At 41.1% G+C, this 18,043-nt stretch overlaps 1 protein-coding gene across 11 annotated transcripts in view; it reads right to left on the bottom strand.

Annotated features, from left to right (window-relative positions):
- The window catches only part of ERC2 (ELKS/RAB6-interacting/CAST family member 2), a 1,199,719-nt gene that overhangs the window by 608,492 nt on the left and 573,184 nt on the right, over window positions 1–18,043 (bottom strand). For 7 of the 11 annotated variants that reach the window (XM_060239768.1, XM_060239771.1, XM_060239769.1 and 4 more), the window contains one exon: window positions 6,998–7,191. In XM_060239768.1, the coding sequence (XP_060095751.1) occupies window positions 6,998–7,191 (194 nt within the window). Of the gene's footprint in view, window positions 1–6,997; window positions 7,192–7,881; window positions 7,912–18,043 lie in introns of all 11 variants that reach the window. The other 4 variants (XM_060239766.1, XM_060239767.1, XM_060239773.1 and 1 more) reach the window with 1 other exon arrangement.

The raw sequence follows: 18,043 nt of genomic DNA, 5'->3' as shown, positions 1-18,043 counted from the left end.
GAGAAAACTTGGAAACTCTATTTCCAATGTATTCTATTATCTGGCTCTCAATCTGCGATCTGTACAGAAAATGGTTGAAACATCTATTTGTAAGGAAAATCTATAGAATCTCTAATGATGAAATACTGGAATGATCTACTATCTCTCTAGCCTTATTTCTGCCCCAATGCCAAAAAATTATGGGTTTTAAATGTTCCCCTCCGCTAATTCTTTTTTAAATCAGCAAAGTAAGTGGATCCATTATTTCTTGGCTTCTAATGATAATTGTTACAAGTTGTATAACATTTGAGGTTTGTGACATTATTATTGCTTTTAAAATGAAAAAATAAACAAATAAATGTAAGCCACCTTGAACCACAAGAAAAAATGAAATATAAAAGTTTTAATAAAAATACAATAGATCTGCCCTTTCTTTATTTTTTGAAATGATTTGTGCAAAAATTGCACACAATAAAATACCGTGAGGGTTTAAATATAACTGAACTCTGCGAAGTTTGGAGACTGGTGTGTATCCAAACCAATAGAATCTTCCTGCTCACTTCTCTGAGAAAGGGACAAATATCTGACTAAGCATTCTAACAACTTTGTTTTTCAGAAGCAAAATATGGAGACTCCACAGTCCTCAAGGGAGAATACAACAGCAGAACAGAAAATACTGTTCTCAATCCTTCTCTAAAGACTTTTCTAATTCTTTCATATGAATATTTAATGAATATTTAATATAAAAAGATAATAGGGTTGCAGTAAGTTCTGTTTCTTCATGCAGCTAGGGTGATGCTGGTGACTAGGGATGGGCATGAACTGACTTCTGAACAAAAGTTCATTACAAACTGGTCCATTTCACTGGTTCATGAACTGTGATTTGGGCAATCAGGTTGTTCATGAATCACTGACAAACCACCATGTTTTAATGAGACCCAGAGGTCATTTTGTAGAAAAATAGGTGGTGGAGCTCATCCAGGGATTGTTATGCAGCTGTTGTTCAATGGACAAGGACATGGAACTGTCAGAAGGAGGAGGTGGAACTCTCAGAAAGGTTCAGGAGCTGTACTCTTGTGAGCTCCCACTGAATCTGAGGCCTGATGAGACCTAAATGCCTTCCCTTCAATCGTTAAGGTGAGTTGTCATGGCAGCACGCTTCAGTGAGTGAAGGGAAGGCATTTAAAAATGCCACCCACTGGGGAAGCTCCCCCCATCTCACAAACCAATGAACTAGTTTGGGAAACTGGAAAATTCGTGGTGGTTTGTGGTTTCTCATGAACAACAAACCACCATGAACTTCCATTTTCTCAGTTTGTGCCCATCCCTCCCGGTACCATATCAACATCTCACTGGCCTTTAATACCTTGCTTTAAAATGCCAGGTCAATTACAAGTTAAATGGTCGGGGGAGGGATAAAGTGTTAATCTTTCCCAACTGTGCATCCCATAGGCCTGTTGGATGAGGAGGTGGTATAGCTGTAGTCTATTGGGATTCAATGCCTCCAGATCAATGCCGAATCCAGAACACTATTGGATTGGAGAGCATGAATCTAGTGGTGGGAATGCACAACAGGATGGGATTCTGTTGGTGTACTGCTCACCCCACTGCCAAATGGTATTTGCCCCTTGTCTCCTTGCCTGAGCTTGAAGAGGTTGCGTTGGACATGGTATTAAGGCTGCTTGTCTTGGGAGACTTCAGCATCCACATTGAGGCTAACATGATGGGAGTGGCTCAAGAATTCATGGTTTTCATGACAACCATGGGCCTGTCTCAGTTAATAAAAGTTCCCATACCCCTGCATGTCACATTGTTGATCTGGTGTTTTGTTCTGTGCAGGAAGGTGATTTGAAGGTTGGGGGGATTGCAGGCAGACCTTGTGTCACGAACAGATGATTACCATGCAAAACACTTCTGGCTTACAGCTGAAAATCTCCCCACATACCATCTTTAAGTATGTGGAGGAACAAGATTTGGGATCATTTCATTCTTAGCAAACTGGATTGCCTAAACAAAGACATGCCCCCAACCTTATATGAAAATAAAATTATAGGGCTATGGTATCCGGTGGTGACATATCTGATTGAACAAGATATTCTACCCAGAAAAACAATGCATCAAAACTTGATTTAGGTACTTCTGAACAGTTGTATATTCATAATAATTTGAGTTATTATGGTTATCTGTATATGTAATTCTGGAAAACAATAAAAGTTGAAATTAAAAAAAAAAAAACAGATGATTACTTGCTGGGGTTTAGACTACCAAGACTCTGCAGTTCTGGTCTCAAGGGTGAGTTTCAGCATGTGATGCTGGGGGATTGCTGCTCTGCCCCTTTAGCCTATGAGTTCCCCCAAGGTTACATCTTGTCCCCCAACATCTATGTAGAGCCGCTGGGAGAGATCATCCAAAGATCTGAGCTAATGACACTCAGCTCCATTTCATGCTACCAGCAGATACCAAGGAGGCTGCAGAAACCCTGAACAGGGAGCTGGAAAAAGTTTTGGATGTATGAGGGCTAAGAAACTGAAAATCATGACAAAATGGAGGTGCTACTGGCGTGGGGAGAAGGAAATAGGGTATCCCCTGGTCTGCACACCCCCAAAGCAGGGTCTCCAACCACTGGGCCGTGGACTGGTACTGGTCTGTGTCCTGCTAGCAACAGAGCAGCCCTGCCACCCCTTCTACCTGCCTGGGACCTGGGCAGATGAAAGAGGCAGCACAGCCTTGCTCCGAAGCTGCCATACCACCTCTTTTGTCTGCCCGGGTCCCAGGCCAGCGGAAGGGGCAGAACTGCTTTAAATGGGAAGGGGAAGACAGATTGGCCTTCAGCTACCTGGTCACCTATTGGGGAGGCAGTAGAAACAGCCCCAGTCTTCCCCTCTCATTTAAAGACCCCCCATGGGGGGCAGGGATGGGGCACGCAAAAACAGCACTGCCCCCCCTACCAGTCCGTTGAAAAATTGTCTTCCACAAAACCAGTCCCTGGTACAAAAAGGTTGGGAGCCACTGCACCAAAGGATCAGGTTTGTAGTTTTGGGGTGCTCCTGAAACCCAGCCTCCTCTAGGATAAACAGGTGTAGCAGTAGCCAGGGGTGTCTTTTACCAACTTTGGCCCTTGCTGGGCCCAAATGTTGTTGTTTTTTTTTGTTTGGGTGCTTACTGCCATCAGTAGCATCAGTTCTTTTTTGATTCTCCATTGGAAGGGACAAATACCAGGCAATGGTATTTGCCCCTTCCAATGGAATTTCTTGCAAGGGATTAGAAGGATTAGAAGTACTCCTAACCAATCACCATTGGATTAGAAGTACTCTTAACCAATCACCAATGGAAACAAGCTACATAAAAGGAATTTTTTTAAGACCTGCAGCTGCTGCTCTGAGAGCCAGACAATGTTTTCAGATGAATGAGATGAATGAGACCCCTCCCCTCCCCCCCACGCCCACAAACACACACACACTGAACAGGAACTCAAACAGTAGCAATACTTAAGGAACCCATACAGTGGACACGTAGTATGAGATGTGTTTCATAACAAGGCCTCATATGTTCTGCCAGGAATGTTCTGCCAGGAATTTGGTTGAGGATAGCAATGGCTGTATCCTTTGGCATTCCCATCGTCCATCCCCCTCTCCCCCCACCGGTTGGCTTTCCTTGACTTTTATTGCCATCTTTTAGCAGCTACTGGTTTTATGGTTTTAAATCATATTATCATTATATTTTATTCATATTTATGTTGTACACCACCCTGAATCTAAAATCAAAAAAACAAATAATTAAGATGCTTGATTCATCCCATTAAATCACACACCCACATATGCACTATATTTTTAAAATTCAAACTACATTCATAGATTGCATTGATGGGGAGGCATGGTGTGTTTTTGTTTTTGTTTTGCAAAGGATGCCTTCCTTACCATGTATAAGAAGATAATGGATCACATCAGTCCCTGAAACAATATGTAAAGAAATCAGATGCAGCCAAGAATTTTTTTAAATGCCAGAAGCCAGCATTCTGCTTCCAGGTTACTGCCACACCCACCCCTTAGGAAAAATTTGAGACATGCATGCCACAGGGTGCCTACACTGCCGTGTGTGTGTGTGTGTGTGTGTGTGTTCAGCCTCCCTTCCAGCATCCAGCAATAACAGGCATATGATGGAGAGCTGTTTGAGAGTTCTTGAATTTTTTTTTCCAACTTTTTGTTTTAAATCCAGTTAGGAGCCTGGAAAATCTGGGAGAAAGCTGATCAAATTTGGGACCAGAGTAAGGAAGAAAGGAAGAGAGATAGCCGCCCTGAGCCTGCTTTCGCGGGGAGGGTGGGATATAAATTGAATAAAATAAATAAATATGTCATCTTGATCATAGTTGCAGTGTCAAATGGTTGGCCTTCCTTAGGAGCTGATCATTTAGAGACACCACGAAGCCAGGAAAGCTGTCAACCACTGCCCTGCCTGGCCTTCATCTACCAACCAAGTGGCCTTTGTGCATAGGAGGCAGTTGGTTCTGGTGACAGTGACCAGGAAGCAAAGTGCATCTTGTACACAGAAGCCATCCATGCATATTTGGAGAGATCTGGCAGTAGGGGTGCTAGGCCTTAATCGGTCAGGAGAAAGCAGGGAAGAGCTGAGTTGTTCATTAGAGGACCCCTGGGCTATAAAGGCTAGGTGGGGGGAGACAAGTAGGGGTTAGAGCAGTAGAAAAGGAAAGAGGGGCAGAGCCAGAAGGAGGAAGCAAGAAGAGATAGGAGTCAAAAAGGGAAAAGGAGAGAAGTGGAAAAGTGGGAAATGGAATGGGGGGGTTAAGGAGAAGGAATTGGCCAAAAGTGAGAAGGAAAAGCAGGGGCAGAAACTGGAAAAAGAGAATGATGCAGACCACTCAGAAACATGGCACTGATCAAGGAAACTCAGGAAGGCTGGGATAGCACTCAAGAAAGAAATTGTGGGCACTGTATTTTATTTGTGCAAATAAATGTGTTTCTCAGGACTTCTCTGACTGAGTTTGTGGTGAAGGATGATGCCTTCAACAGGCCCCTTCCTCCTGGAGGCCAAAGCCATGTTATCTATTTCAAACTTTTATTATTCATTTACCTGTTTTATTTACCTAAATCAGCCCACTCAGAAGTAAATCCAACTGAGTTCAACATTGGCTTGCCAATCCCCAGGTCCCAGCAGGGGTTCTTCTACTTTCCCAGCCTCCTTCCCGTCCCCAGTCCACTGGCCGGCGGGGGGAAGCCCCGCCCCCAGAGGACTGTCAGTATTGTGAAGACAATGACAGTTTCTAAGCACATGCTGGGAAAGTGAAAGTAACTGATCTGCCAGGTAGATCATCTAGGTGACAGGAGGTGGCTGCTTGGCAGATTGCATCAGCCAGGACAATGTCAGCATGACTCAGCAGCAAGCTGATTGGTCACCTGGGGAGATGAATTGTATAAATGTACAGAGACACTTTACTGTGTGTGGGTTATGTATGGTGGTGTTGCAGTGGAGCATTCTGTCGGTTTGGAGAGTGGAGGTGTAAATAAATTGTATATAGTAGTTTACCACTGCTGTGTGCAAGCCTTCATTCTTTGCATCACTAAAGACCACCCTCACCAAACACTGGCGCATCAACAAGGACCATGTGCCTTTCCACCTCCAGAGGCTTCAGTCTCCAATTGAAAGGCTTCCTCTTGAGATGGTGTGTCTGTGCTACTTGGGAGAAGTTGGCAGCAGCTCATGAGTAGAGAGGCCAATCTCTCGCTTCAGAGTCGCCAGAAACGGGGTGGGAGGGAGGGAAATGTCTGCTGAGCACTTCATTATTCCCTATGTTGAGATTGTTTCTCATAGGGTATAATGGGAAATTGATCTGGAGGTTTCAGGAGCTCTGAAGGAGCTGTTTTTTGAGGTAGAGGCACCAAATTTTCAGTATAGTATCTAGTGCCTGTCCCCAAAGTACCCCCCAAGTTTCAAAACTATTGGACCAGGGAGTCCAATTCTATGAGCCCCAAAAGAAGGTGCCTCTATTCTTCATTATTTCCTATGGAAGGAAGACATTTAAAAAGGTGTGCTGTCCCTTTAAATGTGATGGCCAAAACTCCCTTGGAGTTCAATTATGCTTGTCACACCCTTGTTCCTGACTCCGCCTCCAATGTCTCCTGGCTCCACCCCCAAAGTCCCCAGATATTTCTTGAATTGGACTTGGCAACACTAGTTCAACAGAATTTATTCTCAAGTAAGTTTTCATATGTTTTTCATGTTAATTATGTAAAGTACCTAATTGTAACCTCTTTAAGAAAAGAATTTGCCATTAAAATTACTATTAGTGATTAATCATGGTACAAATCTAACGAGGCCAAATACATAAATGTTTTTAACCATTTTCAGTACTTTTGCCTGATTCTTTCCCAGTAGATCAAAACCATTATTCTTTTGTAGTTACCAAAAATGAGTATCTAAAAGAACATATTTGCAGTTTTGAGCTGTCTTCTGTTAAATGATGCTTCTGTTAATTCCGCCTGTGATAGCATTGGTTAAAGATGACCTCATCACTAAGTTATAAAGATAACAATCTCTTTCACCAAAGCTATAGCTAATTTAGTAATGCAACTGTATATTTGTACTGTTCTGAGAGTGAAAAATCATTTTATCCGTTATTTCATTGAGCACTATTTCCATTTTCTTATACTTTTAAATGTTCAATAAATTGCCAGTTTTTATCACTTAACTACCAATTTCTACTTCATACTATGTATTGTACCTCTTTCCTTCCTCTCCGTCCACATTATAAGAAAATTAATTTTCTTCTACCACTGATAATCTTGTTTTTCAATGAAATTGAGGGTGAGGTATTGTACTTGATCTGTTCCCAGACTTCTACAATACATAAACACTTCATACAAAATCCTCACTCTCTCTCTCTCTCTCTCTCTCTCTCTCTCTTTCTGCTTTGGACCTATGTCCTTCTAAATTTTACCACAGTTGTCACTAGAGGTTAATGTAAAATGCATTCATGAGAAAACAAAAACTATGAACAATTTACCTTTCTAGTTCAGCAATTTTCTTATCTTTGTCATTTTTTTCATTCTCTACTTCCTTAAGGATTTCTAGGAGTCTGTCAACTTCAGCTTGAGCTTTGCCACATTCATCCCTGTAATAGGCTGCTTCTTTGTCAAGCTGCTTCATTCTGTCTGCAAATTCAGGATTCATCCGTGCTTCTTCCTCAGCTTCATGAGCCTATTAATTTTTTCAGAAGAAAAAAATCACCAATATTTCAGATAATTTTTCTCTACTATCCTCTACTATCAGCTGCCATATAATTAAAGGATTTATGGGTATGCCATTAGTTAACCAATTTTTCATTCCAATGACATGTGGGGGGGGGGAATCCCTGAACTTCTGAGATCAAAACAGCTATTGCCTGATTTATAAAAGAAAATGCTTATTTAAGCTAAGAGTCTTACTATTGTCCAGCAAAGCAATACTGAACAAATTAATATAAGACAGCATGTAATATGGTTTAATTTAATAATGGTATTAAACAATTTAATGCCAACTATTTATTTAGAGTAAGATGAGAATTCTTTTAACTAACAGTTTTACCCAAAATCCTTCTTTTGCCTTTTTATTTCATTCTACCAATACTTAACCTGAAACATAAGAAGAAACAAGCCCCTTGGTGGAAAAGCACAAATAAATATACCTGGCAAACACATGCATGGGTGGGTGGTCATTTCACAAACAAGAAAGAATGCAATGAACACAACACAAAACAACAGTGCAAAGCCCAGTCCTGCTCCTATTAAAGCTAATAGCAGAGCCCCATTAATGTCAATGAGAGCATGAATGGGCCAAAGTGTTTAAAACATTAGACTGAAATAATCACACACAGATGTAAACAAGAATGCACTGCAAAGCTTAGCCTACCCCTTGTTTCCCATTATTCCTAATTGGCATCTTCAAAGAACAGGCAGAGAGAAAACAAGTAGTTTAACCGCAGTGCACATTAAACACATGTATTTCAGAGAACACTTTTTTTTTAAATGTACACAAATACATTTTAAAAAATTTAAGGACACCCAGAAGAACTGCATGTCCTTCCTTCCTTTATCTAGTAAATGAAGAACAAAAGCTAACTTTGTTTTTATTTTAACATTATTTTTTTTAATTTGGGGAATAAACAAGCAGGCAATGAAACATCTGTAAGTTACAATGAAGCATGCATGTTTTGATAAAAGGCAATGTTAACAATTTACTGGTTGACAATCTTTTCAATGATTTAATCGTTTTTTAAAAAAATAAAACAAAATAAATCTTGAGTTTAAGAGAGACATTTTTATTATGAAGAAATTTGCAAAAAATCAAATTGTTAGAGAAAAAAACAGAGGTACTTTTTCTGCATGTAACCTATCATTTAAGCATGAGAACAAAGAAACTAGGATAGCTATTAAACTAGTTTAACATTCAGATCCAGTGGATTTCTAATTTTCTGTGGAAGATGGTTACAATGTTTGAAGCAGCTTTAAGTTTAAACATACAATAGGAGTTTTTTTACACAAATAGAATATACCCTACATCAAATGACATAATCTAATCAAAGTGCCACCTCAATTCACATTGAAGGGACTCAGGGCCGGATCTAGGGGGGGCAGAGGGAGGTGCTTGCCCCGGGCGCCGATTGAGGGGGGTGTGCCAAATTGGGTATGGAGTCCATTGTGTTCTATGGGACCATAAGATAGAATGGCCCATAGGGGGGCGGCATTTTTTAATTTTGCCCCCCTCAAAAAACATGTAGATTCGGTCCTGAAGGGACTAATACAAGTTTACCTCTGATGTTAGGTAGATCATGCCCATAACATCAAATTCAACCATCAAAATATATTACAGCAGGAGTTACAGGACTTTTTTGTAGCAGGAATCCATTTGCATATTAGGTCACACACCCCTGATGTAGCTAATCCCCTTGGAGCTTGCAGTAGGCCCTGTACTAAGAGCCCTGTAAGCTCTTGGAGGATTTGCTACATCAGGGGTGTGTGGCCTAATATGCAAAGGAGATCCTGCTACAAAAAAAGCCCTGAGGTGCTATAACATTTTACTTGAATAGCATAAAAAATGACTATCCAAAGCCTTAAATCTCAAACTCAGAACTGAACCCTCAAGTTCCTCAACACTTCTGAATGTCCACTGGGGTTTGCCTGATATACCTGCAACAGAAGTAGCTGCCAAAAGCCTCCAAGATTTAGTGGTGACTGGGAAGAGGGAGAAGTGGCATACAGATCAGGAATGTGAAAATTCTACAGAAAATCCAGTGAGTTCTGGAAGTTCTGTGCAATCCTGAGCATCCTACCCAAAGCCTAGAACTAGAACTCAAGGTATTCTTGTGGGATTTTCACTAACAGCTATAAAATTTTAAGGAGACTTTTATTTACCCTCAGAGCTATCAACAGAAAAGCTTCACTAAATATACACACCAACTTTGCCAGTAAACAGCCATGAGGGAATATATTTATATAACAATTTCGCAGACCTATAGAGAAACTATGTTTTTTTACCAAAGTCTTGAAAGTCAAACAGACATATACCTATGTATGTTTCTAATGCGGGGGTGTCAAACATGTGGGCCAGGGGCCAAATCAGGCCCTCAGAGGGCCCCAATCAAGCCCCTAAGCAACTGGCTGTCATCTGCTTCCTTCTCCCTCTCTCTTACTTCTTACTGCATAACAGCTTGCTTTGCCAGGCATGCTCATTTGCACAAGAGCTGCAGAGCAAAGCCTCTATTTTTCTCCATTGATTGAGGCTCCTCCTTTAAGGAGGGAGGGTGGGCGGGAGAGCTTGCTTTGCCAGGCTTACTCAATCGCACAGCAGACCTACTGAGCCAAGCCTATTGGCTGAGGCTCCTTCCCCTCCTGGTCCCCTGGGGGAGGAAGGAAAGAGCCAGAGCTTCCTTTGCTCAGTTCCCTGGATTCCACGGGAGAAATACAAAGAATGCACCTTTAAGACCAATGAGTGCTAACGTGTTAAGCATGTTTCATTTTAAGGTTTTGAGGAGGTTTTGAAAAATATTCAATTGTGTTTGTCTGTGTCGTTTAAAAGTTTAAAGTACACAACATGGCCCAGCCTTATATGGCCTGACCTGACATGGTCTCATTTATGTCAGATTCAGCCGTCATAACAAATGAGTTCAACATCTCTGTTCTAATGGCTGCTTTAGTGGTGAGACCACACATCTTCCTGTATGGGACCAACTGCCATCTGCTTCTCCCCTCCCAAGTTGCTTCCATGAATGAACTTTATATTCAGCTGCTTTTGAGGAAGAGATGAAACAGAGAGAACCCCTCCACTGCATTGCTTGAAACCATGGCCTTTTTTTTTAGCAGGAACGCACAGAAACACAGTTCTGGCTGGATTGGTGTCAGGTGGTGTGACCTAATATACAAAATAGGTCCTGCTGAACTTTTTCTACAAAAAGCCCTGTGCAAAACAATGGTGATATCAGGGGGTGTGGCCTAATATGCAAAAGAATTACTGCTATTTTTTTCTACAAAAAAACCCTGCTTGAAACCAACTGCCATTTGGCTTTGCAAAAAAAAAGGGGGGGGGGATATACTGAACTCAAAAAACACCGGTATTTTCCAATATTCCTGACTCCCAATAATGGTATGGCATTGGGATTTGGAAATTTTTCAGAAAACCCCAAAAACTTTGGCTCCATTAAAATGGAGAATTGATCTGAGGGTATCTGGGGCTCTGGGGAGCTGTTTTTTAGGTTTAAAAAGGTTTCAAAAAGATTGGGTTGGGGGTCAAATTCTATGGGCCCCCAAAGGTGTCCCATCCTCCATTGCTTTCAATGTCAACATTGCAGCACAACTCAGTAAATGAACTCCGAAGGAATATACTTATACTTTATTTGATTTATATTCCGCCCTCCTGAGTGCACTCAATGAGTCACATAGCCATCATGGGGATTGGAAGACCAGCTTGTAAAGAGATCACAGTATTTTTAAATGCCTAGTGGCTTTTCCAAGTGCAGTGCTGCAACTCAGCCAGTGAACTCAAAAGTTCACTGGCTGAGTTCCACCACCACTACTGTGCAGGGGCTTTGAGGAGGCAGTAGGTAATGCTGTAAATGGAAGGCATGTAAAGGTAAGTAAACAGAAGGCATGTAGGTCTCTTTAAATGCCTTCCCTTCCCTTGCTGAGGCATATCAAGGTCTCTTTAAAGGCCTACTGCCTTCAAGCACGGCAGCACAATTGTACTATTAGAATCATAGCATCATAGAGTAGGAAGGGACCTCCAGGGTCATCTAGTCCAACCCCCTGCACAATGCAGGAAACTCACAAATAACTCCCCCTAAATTCACAAGATCTTCATTGATGTTGGATGGCCATCTAGCCTCTACTTAAAAACCTCCAAGGAAGGAAAGCCCACCACCTCCTCCTGAGGAAGCCAGTTCCACGGAGGAACTGCTCTAACGGTCAGGAAGTTTTTCCTAATGTTGAGCCGAAACAACAATTAAATTTGATTTAATTTCAATCTGTTGGTTCTACTCCTACCTTCTGGGGCAACAGAAAACAATTCCACAGCATCCTCTATATGACAGCCCTTCAAGTACCTGAAGATGGTGATCATATCACCTCTCAGACGCCTCCTCTCCAGGCTAAACAGGCCCAGCTCCTTCAACCTTTCCTCATAGAACTTGGTCTCCAGACCCCTCACCATCTTCATCACCCTCCTCTGGACCCATTCCAGTTTGTCTATATCCTTCTTAAAATGTGGTGCCCCAAACTGAACACAATACTCCAGGTGAGGTCTTACCAGAACAGAGTAAAGCGATACCATCACTTCACTTGACCTGGACATGATACTTCTGTTGATACAGCCCAAAATGGCATTTGCCTTTTTAGCCACCACATCACACTGTTGACTCATGTCCAGTGTATGGTCCACTAAGACCCCTAGATCCTTTTCGCACATACTACCGCTAAGACAAGTCTTCTCCATCCTATAGCCATGCATTGGATTTTTCCTACCTAAATGCAGAACTTTACATTTATCCCTGTTAAAATTCATTTTATTGGTTTTAGCCCAGTTTTCCAGCATTGTCAAAGTCATCTTGTATCCTGTTTCCATCTTCTACTGTATTTGTAACCCCTCCCAATTTAGTATCATTGGCAAATTTAATAAGCATTCCCTCTATCCCTTCATCCAAATCATTTATAAAGATGTTGAACAAAACAGGTCCCAGGACAGATCCTTGGGGCACTCCACTTGTCACTCCTCTCCAAGAGGATGAGGAACCATTCACAAGCACACTTTGGATGCGACCTGTCAACCAGTTACAGATCCACCTAACAGTAACAGGATTGAAACCACATCTTACCAACTTGTCAACAAGGACAGTATGTGGAACCTTATCAAAAGCCTTACTGAAATCAAGATAAACGATGTCTACAGCATTTCCCTGATCCAGCAAGGTAGTCACTTTCTCAAAAAAAGAGAGATCAGGTTAGTCTGACATGACTTGTTCTTGAAAAACCCATTCTGGATCTTAGTAATCACAGCCATTCTTTCTAAATGTTCCAGGACTGACTGTTTGATTATTTGTTCTAAAACTTTTCCAGGTATAGACATCAAGCTGATGGGTTGGTAGTTACCCGGATCCTCCTTTTCTCCCTTCTTGAAGATGGGGACAACATTCGCCCGCCTCCAATCTTCCAGCACCTCTCCTGTTCTCCAAGAATTGTCAAAAATAACAGTCGGAGGCTCAGAAATTACATCCGCAAGCTCTTTTAGAACCCTTGGATGCAGTTCATCTGGCCCAGAGGACTTAGTTTTATTTAAAGAAACTAGGTGTTTATGTACTACCCCAATGCTGATCCTAGGCTGGAACTCCATACCCTCATTATATGTTCTGTTTTTGCCACGTTGAGCACTGTTTCATTCAGAAGAGAAGACTGAGGAAAAGTAGGAATTGAGCAGTTCTGCCATCTCTTCATTACCTGTTACAATTTCCTTCCTACCATGTCCTTGGTCTTTTTCTTACTCTGAACATAAAAAAATAACCCTTTTATTGTTTTTAGCATCTTTGGCCAGCCTAAGTTCATAGTGAGCGTTAGCTTTCCTAACTTTTTCTCTACAAGCAGGTTGGCCACAGAAAGAATTTTCTAGCTAAAATAGTAAAACAGGACACTCCTTCCCCTCAGATAATGTTGTTTCCCACCAAAAGAATCACATGGAGAATGATGTTTCCCACCAAAAGAGTCATGCACTCCAACAGAGTGGCACCCCCTTCCATTAGTTTCTGCTGAGACCCTTCAAGTTCTTTATCTACTGCTGAACACATAGAGCTTCCAGCAGGACAAGAGAGAGGGAATGCATGTCTGCACAGAAGACAATTTGATGAAGAACAGTTACAGGTAAGTGCAATCCTGCTTTCATCTTTGGTCTTCTGTGCAGTCCAACATTGTGAGTTTAACAGGCTACAAATCCAGAAGGAGGGTTGAATTTTTAATTAAGCAAAAAAGAGAGAACTGGTTTCCCCACTGGTGATTCCTGTCTTGTATTTACATCCACATAATAAGGTCTGAGTAAGGTATCAGAAGATGATCAGGTTGTAGCTCTGCATGTCTGATATGAAGACTCCCTGGAAAAAGGCTGTGGAAGATGTTTGAGCCTGTGTGCAATGTGCTTGAAAAGGGAGTGAACACAACAATCCAGCTTGATTGTAACACTGTTTAATTGCAGCAACAATCCATCTGAATAAAGTTTGAGACAATGCTACTTTTTTCCTTTTGGGGGCCAGCATAACAAATTAAGAAATGTGCATATTTCCAAAATGACCTAGTTATTTGTAAATAGAACAAGATTGCTTAGCATTTAAAGTGAGGAGGACAGAGGATGGGTGAATGAGAAAGAGCAGCCATCTTCTTTCATCCTATACAGGTTTTCAGCCTTCCTTGATATTACAGGAATTGATTCTAGTTTTTCCCAACTGACTTAGTGATGTCTAATCCTTCAAGCGTTGGGAAAGCTATTATCCCAGGTAAGTCAGAGTTAAGAACTCAGAATCTTGTCTTTAAGCTCTAGATCCGTGGCAGAAACATCAGTCTCCAATGACAAAGCCATACAGAGCATCTATTCTTGATCTGGTTGGCCTCCCCTATTGGTACTGTCACCTGTGCTACAAAATGGATTACCATCTGCCATCTCTATGAGATATCATGGTGTGAGATGGCCAGGCTGGGCAATATGTGATGATATGGTAAACTTCTCTGAGTGCTGTTGAGTTGCCTGTTTTAAAAATGTTTTTATTGTATTTTATTGTTTTATCATATGTTGTACTCCGCCCTGAGCCCTACAGGGAATGGGCGGAATAGAAATATACTAAAATAAATAAGCAAACAAATCTATTACAAATAAAGTCAAATAGTCTCATTAGGAAAGACAGGACTTTGTTCCCCTACTGTATCATCAGAAGAAAATTCAATGAAAGTTCCAAGCTATGCTCAATTCTGAGTCCTTTTCCCTCCTCCTTTTATTCCAAAGGACAGCCAGAGTGTTCCTGTAGAAACTGCAAGAAGTGTCCTTCTCTTGGAATCGACCACTGTCTTTTTATCAGAAAAACAGGCCCCAGTTCTATTCTGGCATCTGTTCATAGTATTCTCCCAACTCCAGATTTTAAGTGGGAGACATGAAGAAATTATAAAGCTGCCATGGCATAAATGGGAATTATGTGGGGCATTGGGGAACAGACTTTAGATCTGATGGAAATGGTGGCCACCTCTCCAATGCTGCAGACAAACCAGGCTTAACCTCACCTTCGGACTGCAGTGGAACCAGGGTCCAAGTATGTAAACAGGGGATTGAGTCAGAGCCATATGAAGCTCTTCTGTACAGATCTAAATTCTAAAATTTCCTCCTTTACTATTTTAGGTAGAAAATTATCTCCATGGCCAACCTGTGTGTGAGCTTTTCCAAACTGGGACTGCACAGAAGACTGAAGATGAATCAAAGTTCTCAGGCTGATATTTGGCATCACTAAGCTCCTGTTGAGGACCATGAACCAGCAGCAGGAATCTAGTACTTCTACTGTTTTGTGATGCCTCCACTTACCAAGCTGTCATTTGGGGACATAACTTTCAAGGTTCTTAAAAAACTAAGTATCTTCCAGAAATATAAAGTATCTCTTGCTCAAAAATACTCCAGAGGCTTAACTTATTTACATTGGTTACTTCCTTGCAGCTACCCCTTTTGCAAGCTACTTCAACACCATTTTCCATTGCTATGTAATTCAAGCAGTAAGGGATAATGTACTCAGAATAAGGATATTATGGTATCATGTAGCCAATTAGATCTGGCAATGAGATAAAATAATATAGTGACAAAGTACTGCCCTCACTCTGAATAGGTTTCCTGATGATAAGGTTATAAAGTCAAATGTGAGTGAGGGCAATTATTTCATCCCTTCTCCATTGTCTATTTTTTTCAATTTTGTATTGCAGGTGATCAAATTTCTGAAAGCAAAGTTTTATCCAAAATGCACCTGCCCACCCTATTTCAGCCTTGCCCTATTGTAGATATCCCTCCACAGGCTCCATCTCCAGATCTCTAGTAACTTCCCAGGACAGTGTTGACTACCCTAGCTCAGGTATTAGAGCTGGATCTAGGGGGCAGAGGGAGCACTAGTTCTGGGAGCCACTGAGGGGTGCCAAATTGGGTGTCCCCCAGGATGGTCTGAAGAAAGATCAGCAAAAGCAGCCCCATGGCTCCCCCCCATTTAAAGACCTCATTGGCTGGTGGGGTCTTTAAATGGGGAGGACTCAGACAGTCTGCCTTTGCCGTCCCCCCACAAGGTGGGAAGGCTGCAAAGGCAGACCCGCAGCTTTCTTCCCCATTTAAACATCCTGGTGGGGTATTTCAATGGGGAGGGGGAGGCGGATTACCTGCCTTCATCATTTCCCTGCAAGGTGGGGAGGTGGCAAAGGCAGGCCTGTGGCTTCCCTCCCTGGTGGGGTGCTTAAATGGGGAGATTGCCTGCCCCCCATTTTTTGAGTGGAGGCCCCATTTTTTTTTTTGCCCCCACTCAAAAAATATGTAGATCTGGCCCTATCAGCTGCTTCAGTCTTCTACTGTCTCTAAGAGGTGGCTGTGACCTGTGCAGAGCTTAGTTTCCTGCACCAGCATTGTCATACAAAAGCATGAACATACAGCACAATCATGTTCTAAGAGTGGATAGGAAAAGCTGATCAAATAGATTCTTGCACTTTTTAAAGCCATAACTACAAAAGTTCATATAATTTCCTGATCGAAAATTATTTACAGAAACAGCAGTGAAATAGTTCAACTATTAGGAAGAGAGTTAAGAATTACTGTAAAAGATCTTGTATCATTTAATACACTTATGTCTTATAATCATCACATGCAAATTATCACAACAGCTTTTGTAAATTTGCCAGACCTTGGTTAGCTTACGGCAACCGAATTTTGAAATCCTATTATTTTCAGCAACTTAAAAAAGGGCTGCAAAATATCTTCATGGGATGTCACTTTTAACAACTATATATTAGTGATAGAATAAGTTCCATAGATGTATTAGTCAATTATTGGCGAGTGGATTCCTGAGCAATATGGGATGGAAATGCATATGCATTGTGATGACACTGTTTGACAGTTGTCACAATAATAAAAAATAAGTCTGGACTGTCTATATTCCCAATGCAGTTTCTCTACATGCCCATATATTCAAGACAGTTCACATGGGGGGGGGGGGGCTGTACAGCAGGCATATATTAATCAGTCTCATAAATCCTTATGCAATGTAAACACTTGTTTTAAAAAGTTTTACTGAAGTTTAATTAATATGCTTCCATATTTTAGTTCAAATGTTACAACAATTTGCCCATTTTAAAGAAGGGCTGTGTTATACCCTGTTTTGCTTACCACAAGTTATTTTTGTCCATATAATACAAACTCTGTATACACCATTATGGACTCTGTTGTGCTAAACATAAAGGAACTGAAAATACATGTTTTACTTATACGCATGCTACAGGCACCATTTATTCTTTTACCAATAGCACAGATACATAAGAAAAACAGTACACCATGACTTACAAGAACCAAAGTGTCAATATGACTACAAATAAAATGAGATAGCAGAAAGATACATGCAAGAAAACACTTTAAGTAGATCCTTCAAATTGTATTGATCAATAATATAAAATCTATAGATGTCAATTTAATACCTGGGATTGACTGGAGGCAGCACTTCAGAATTAGCCTCCTTGCTATTTTTGAAGTTTTGAACTGCATTTGAGACTTATTGCTTATTATCACTATCACACAATTTCCATAAAACAAATGACAAAAGAGAACAAAATTGAAAATAATGCTTTAATGCAGAACAGCAGCTTCCTGTGAATTAAGCATTAGGGGCAAAGATGAGCAAGGTTAGAAAAATAATTCCTAAACACCACAATCTATAAACCTGCCCAAATATAAGCATATTGTAGGCAAACTACTTCTGTATTATGAGACACTGGAGTGATAATTGTTCAGCTAACTAATCTTACTCATTCACCGGATATATCCTGTGGGGCTTTAAGTCAAAGCCAAGACTCTGCCAACATCATTAGAATTAAATATATATATATTTTCAGAGCAAAGGTGGTGTGCACAAGAGTTTTCTTTTTTGATATAAAGGGGACTACAAGAACAAAATAGTTTAGCCTGGGTGTTACAACAAACTAAGCCTCTTCCACCATCTGTTTGGGGAAAGGAGGAGCGCACCCACATGACAAATACAGCCTTGGAATGCTGCTAATTGGCAAAGATACAATTCTGCTGGCCCTGTTTGGTTCATGCTGCCAGTTTTCATGGTTGGCGTTCAGTATACTGGAAGTGTGACCATTGGAGAGAGAGACCTGAAAGAGCTGCTTTTGAACTCAGAGGGCAATAGAAACAATCTTCTCCTGCAAACCAGTCCCAGAGTTAACATATTCCAGTTCTATGAGCTGCAGGTTCCATATATGAACCTTTTCCTGATTCCTGAGATGAGAACTGTGTTGTAGGAGTGAGTAGTTGCTTATTT

This window comes from Heteronotia binoei, chromosome 5 (assembly GCF_032191835.1).
Source record: "Heteronotia binoei isolate CCM8104 ecotype False Entrance Well chromosome 5, APGP_CSIRO_Hbin_v1, whole genome shotgun sequence".
NCBI classification, from domain to species: Eukaryota; Metazoa; Chordata; class Lepidosauria; order Squamata; family Gekkonidae; genus Heteronotia; species Heteronotia binoei.
Note: the sequence above shows the minus strand (reverse complement) of the source record. Positions and strands in the feature narration are given on the sequence as shown.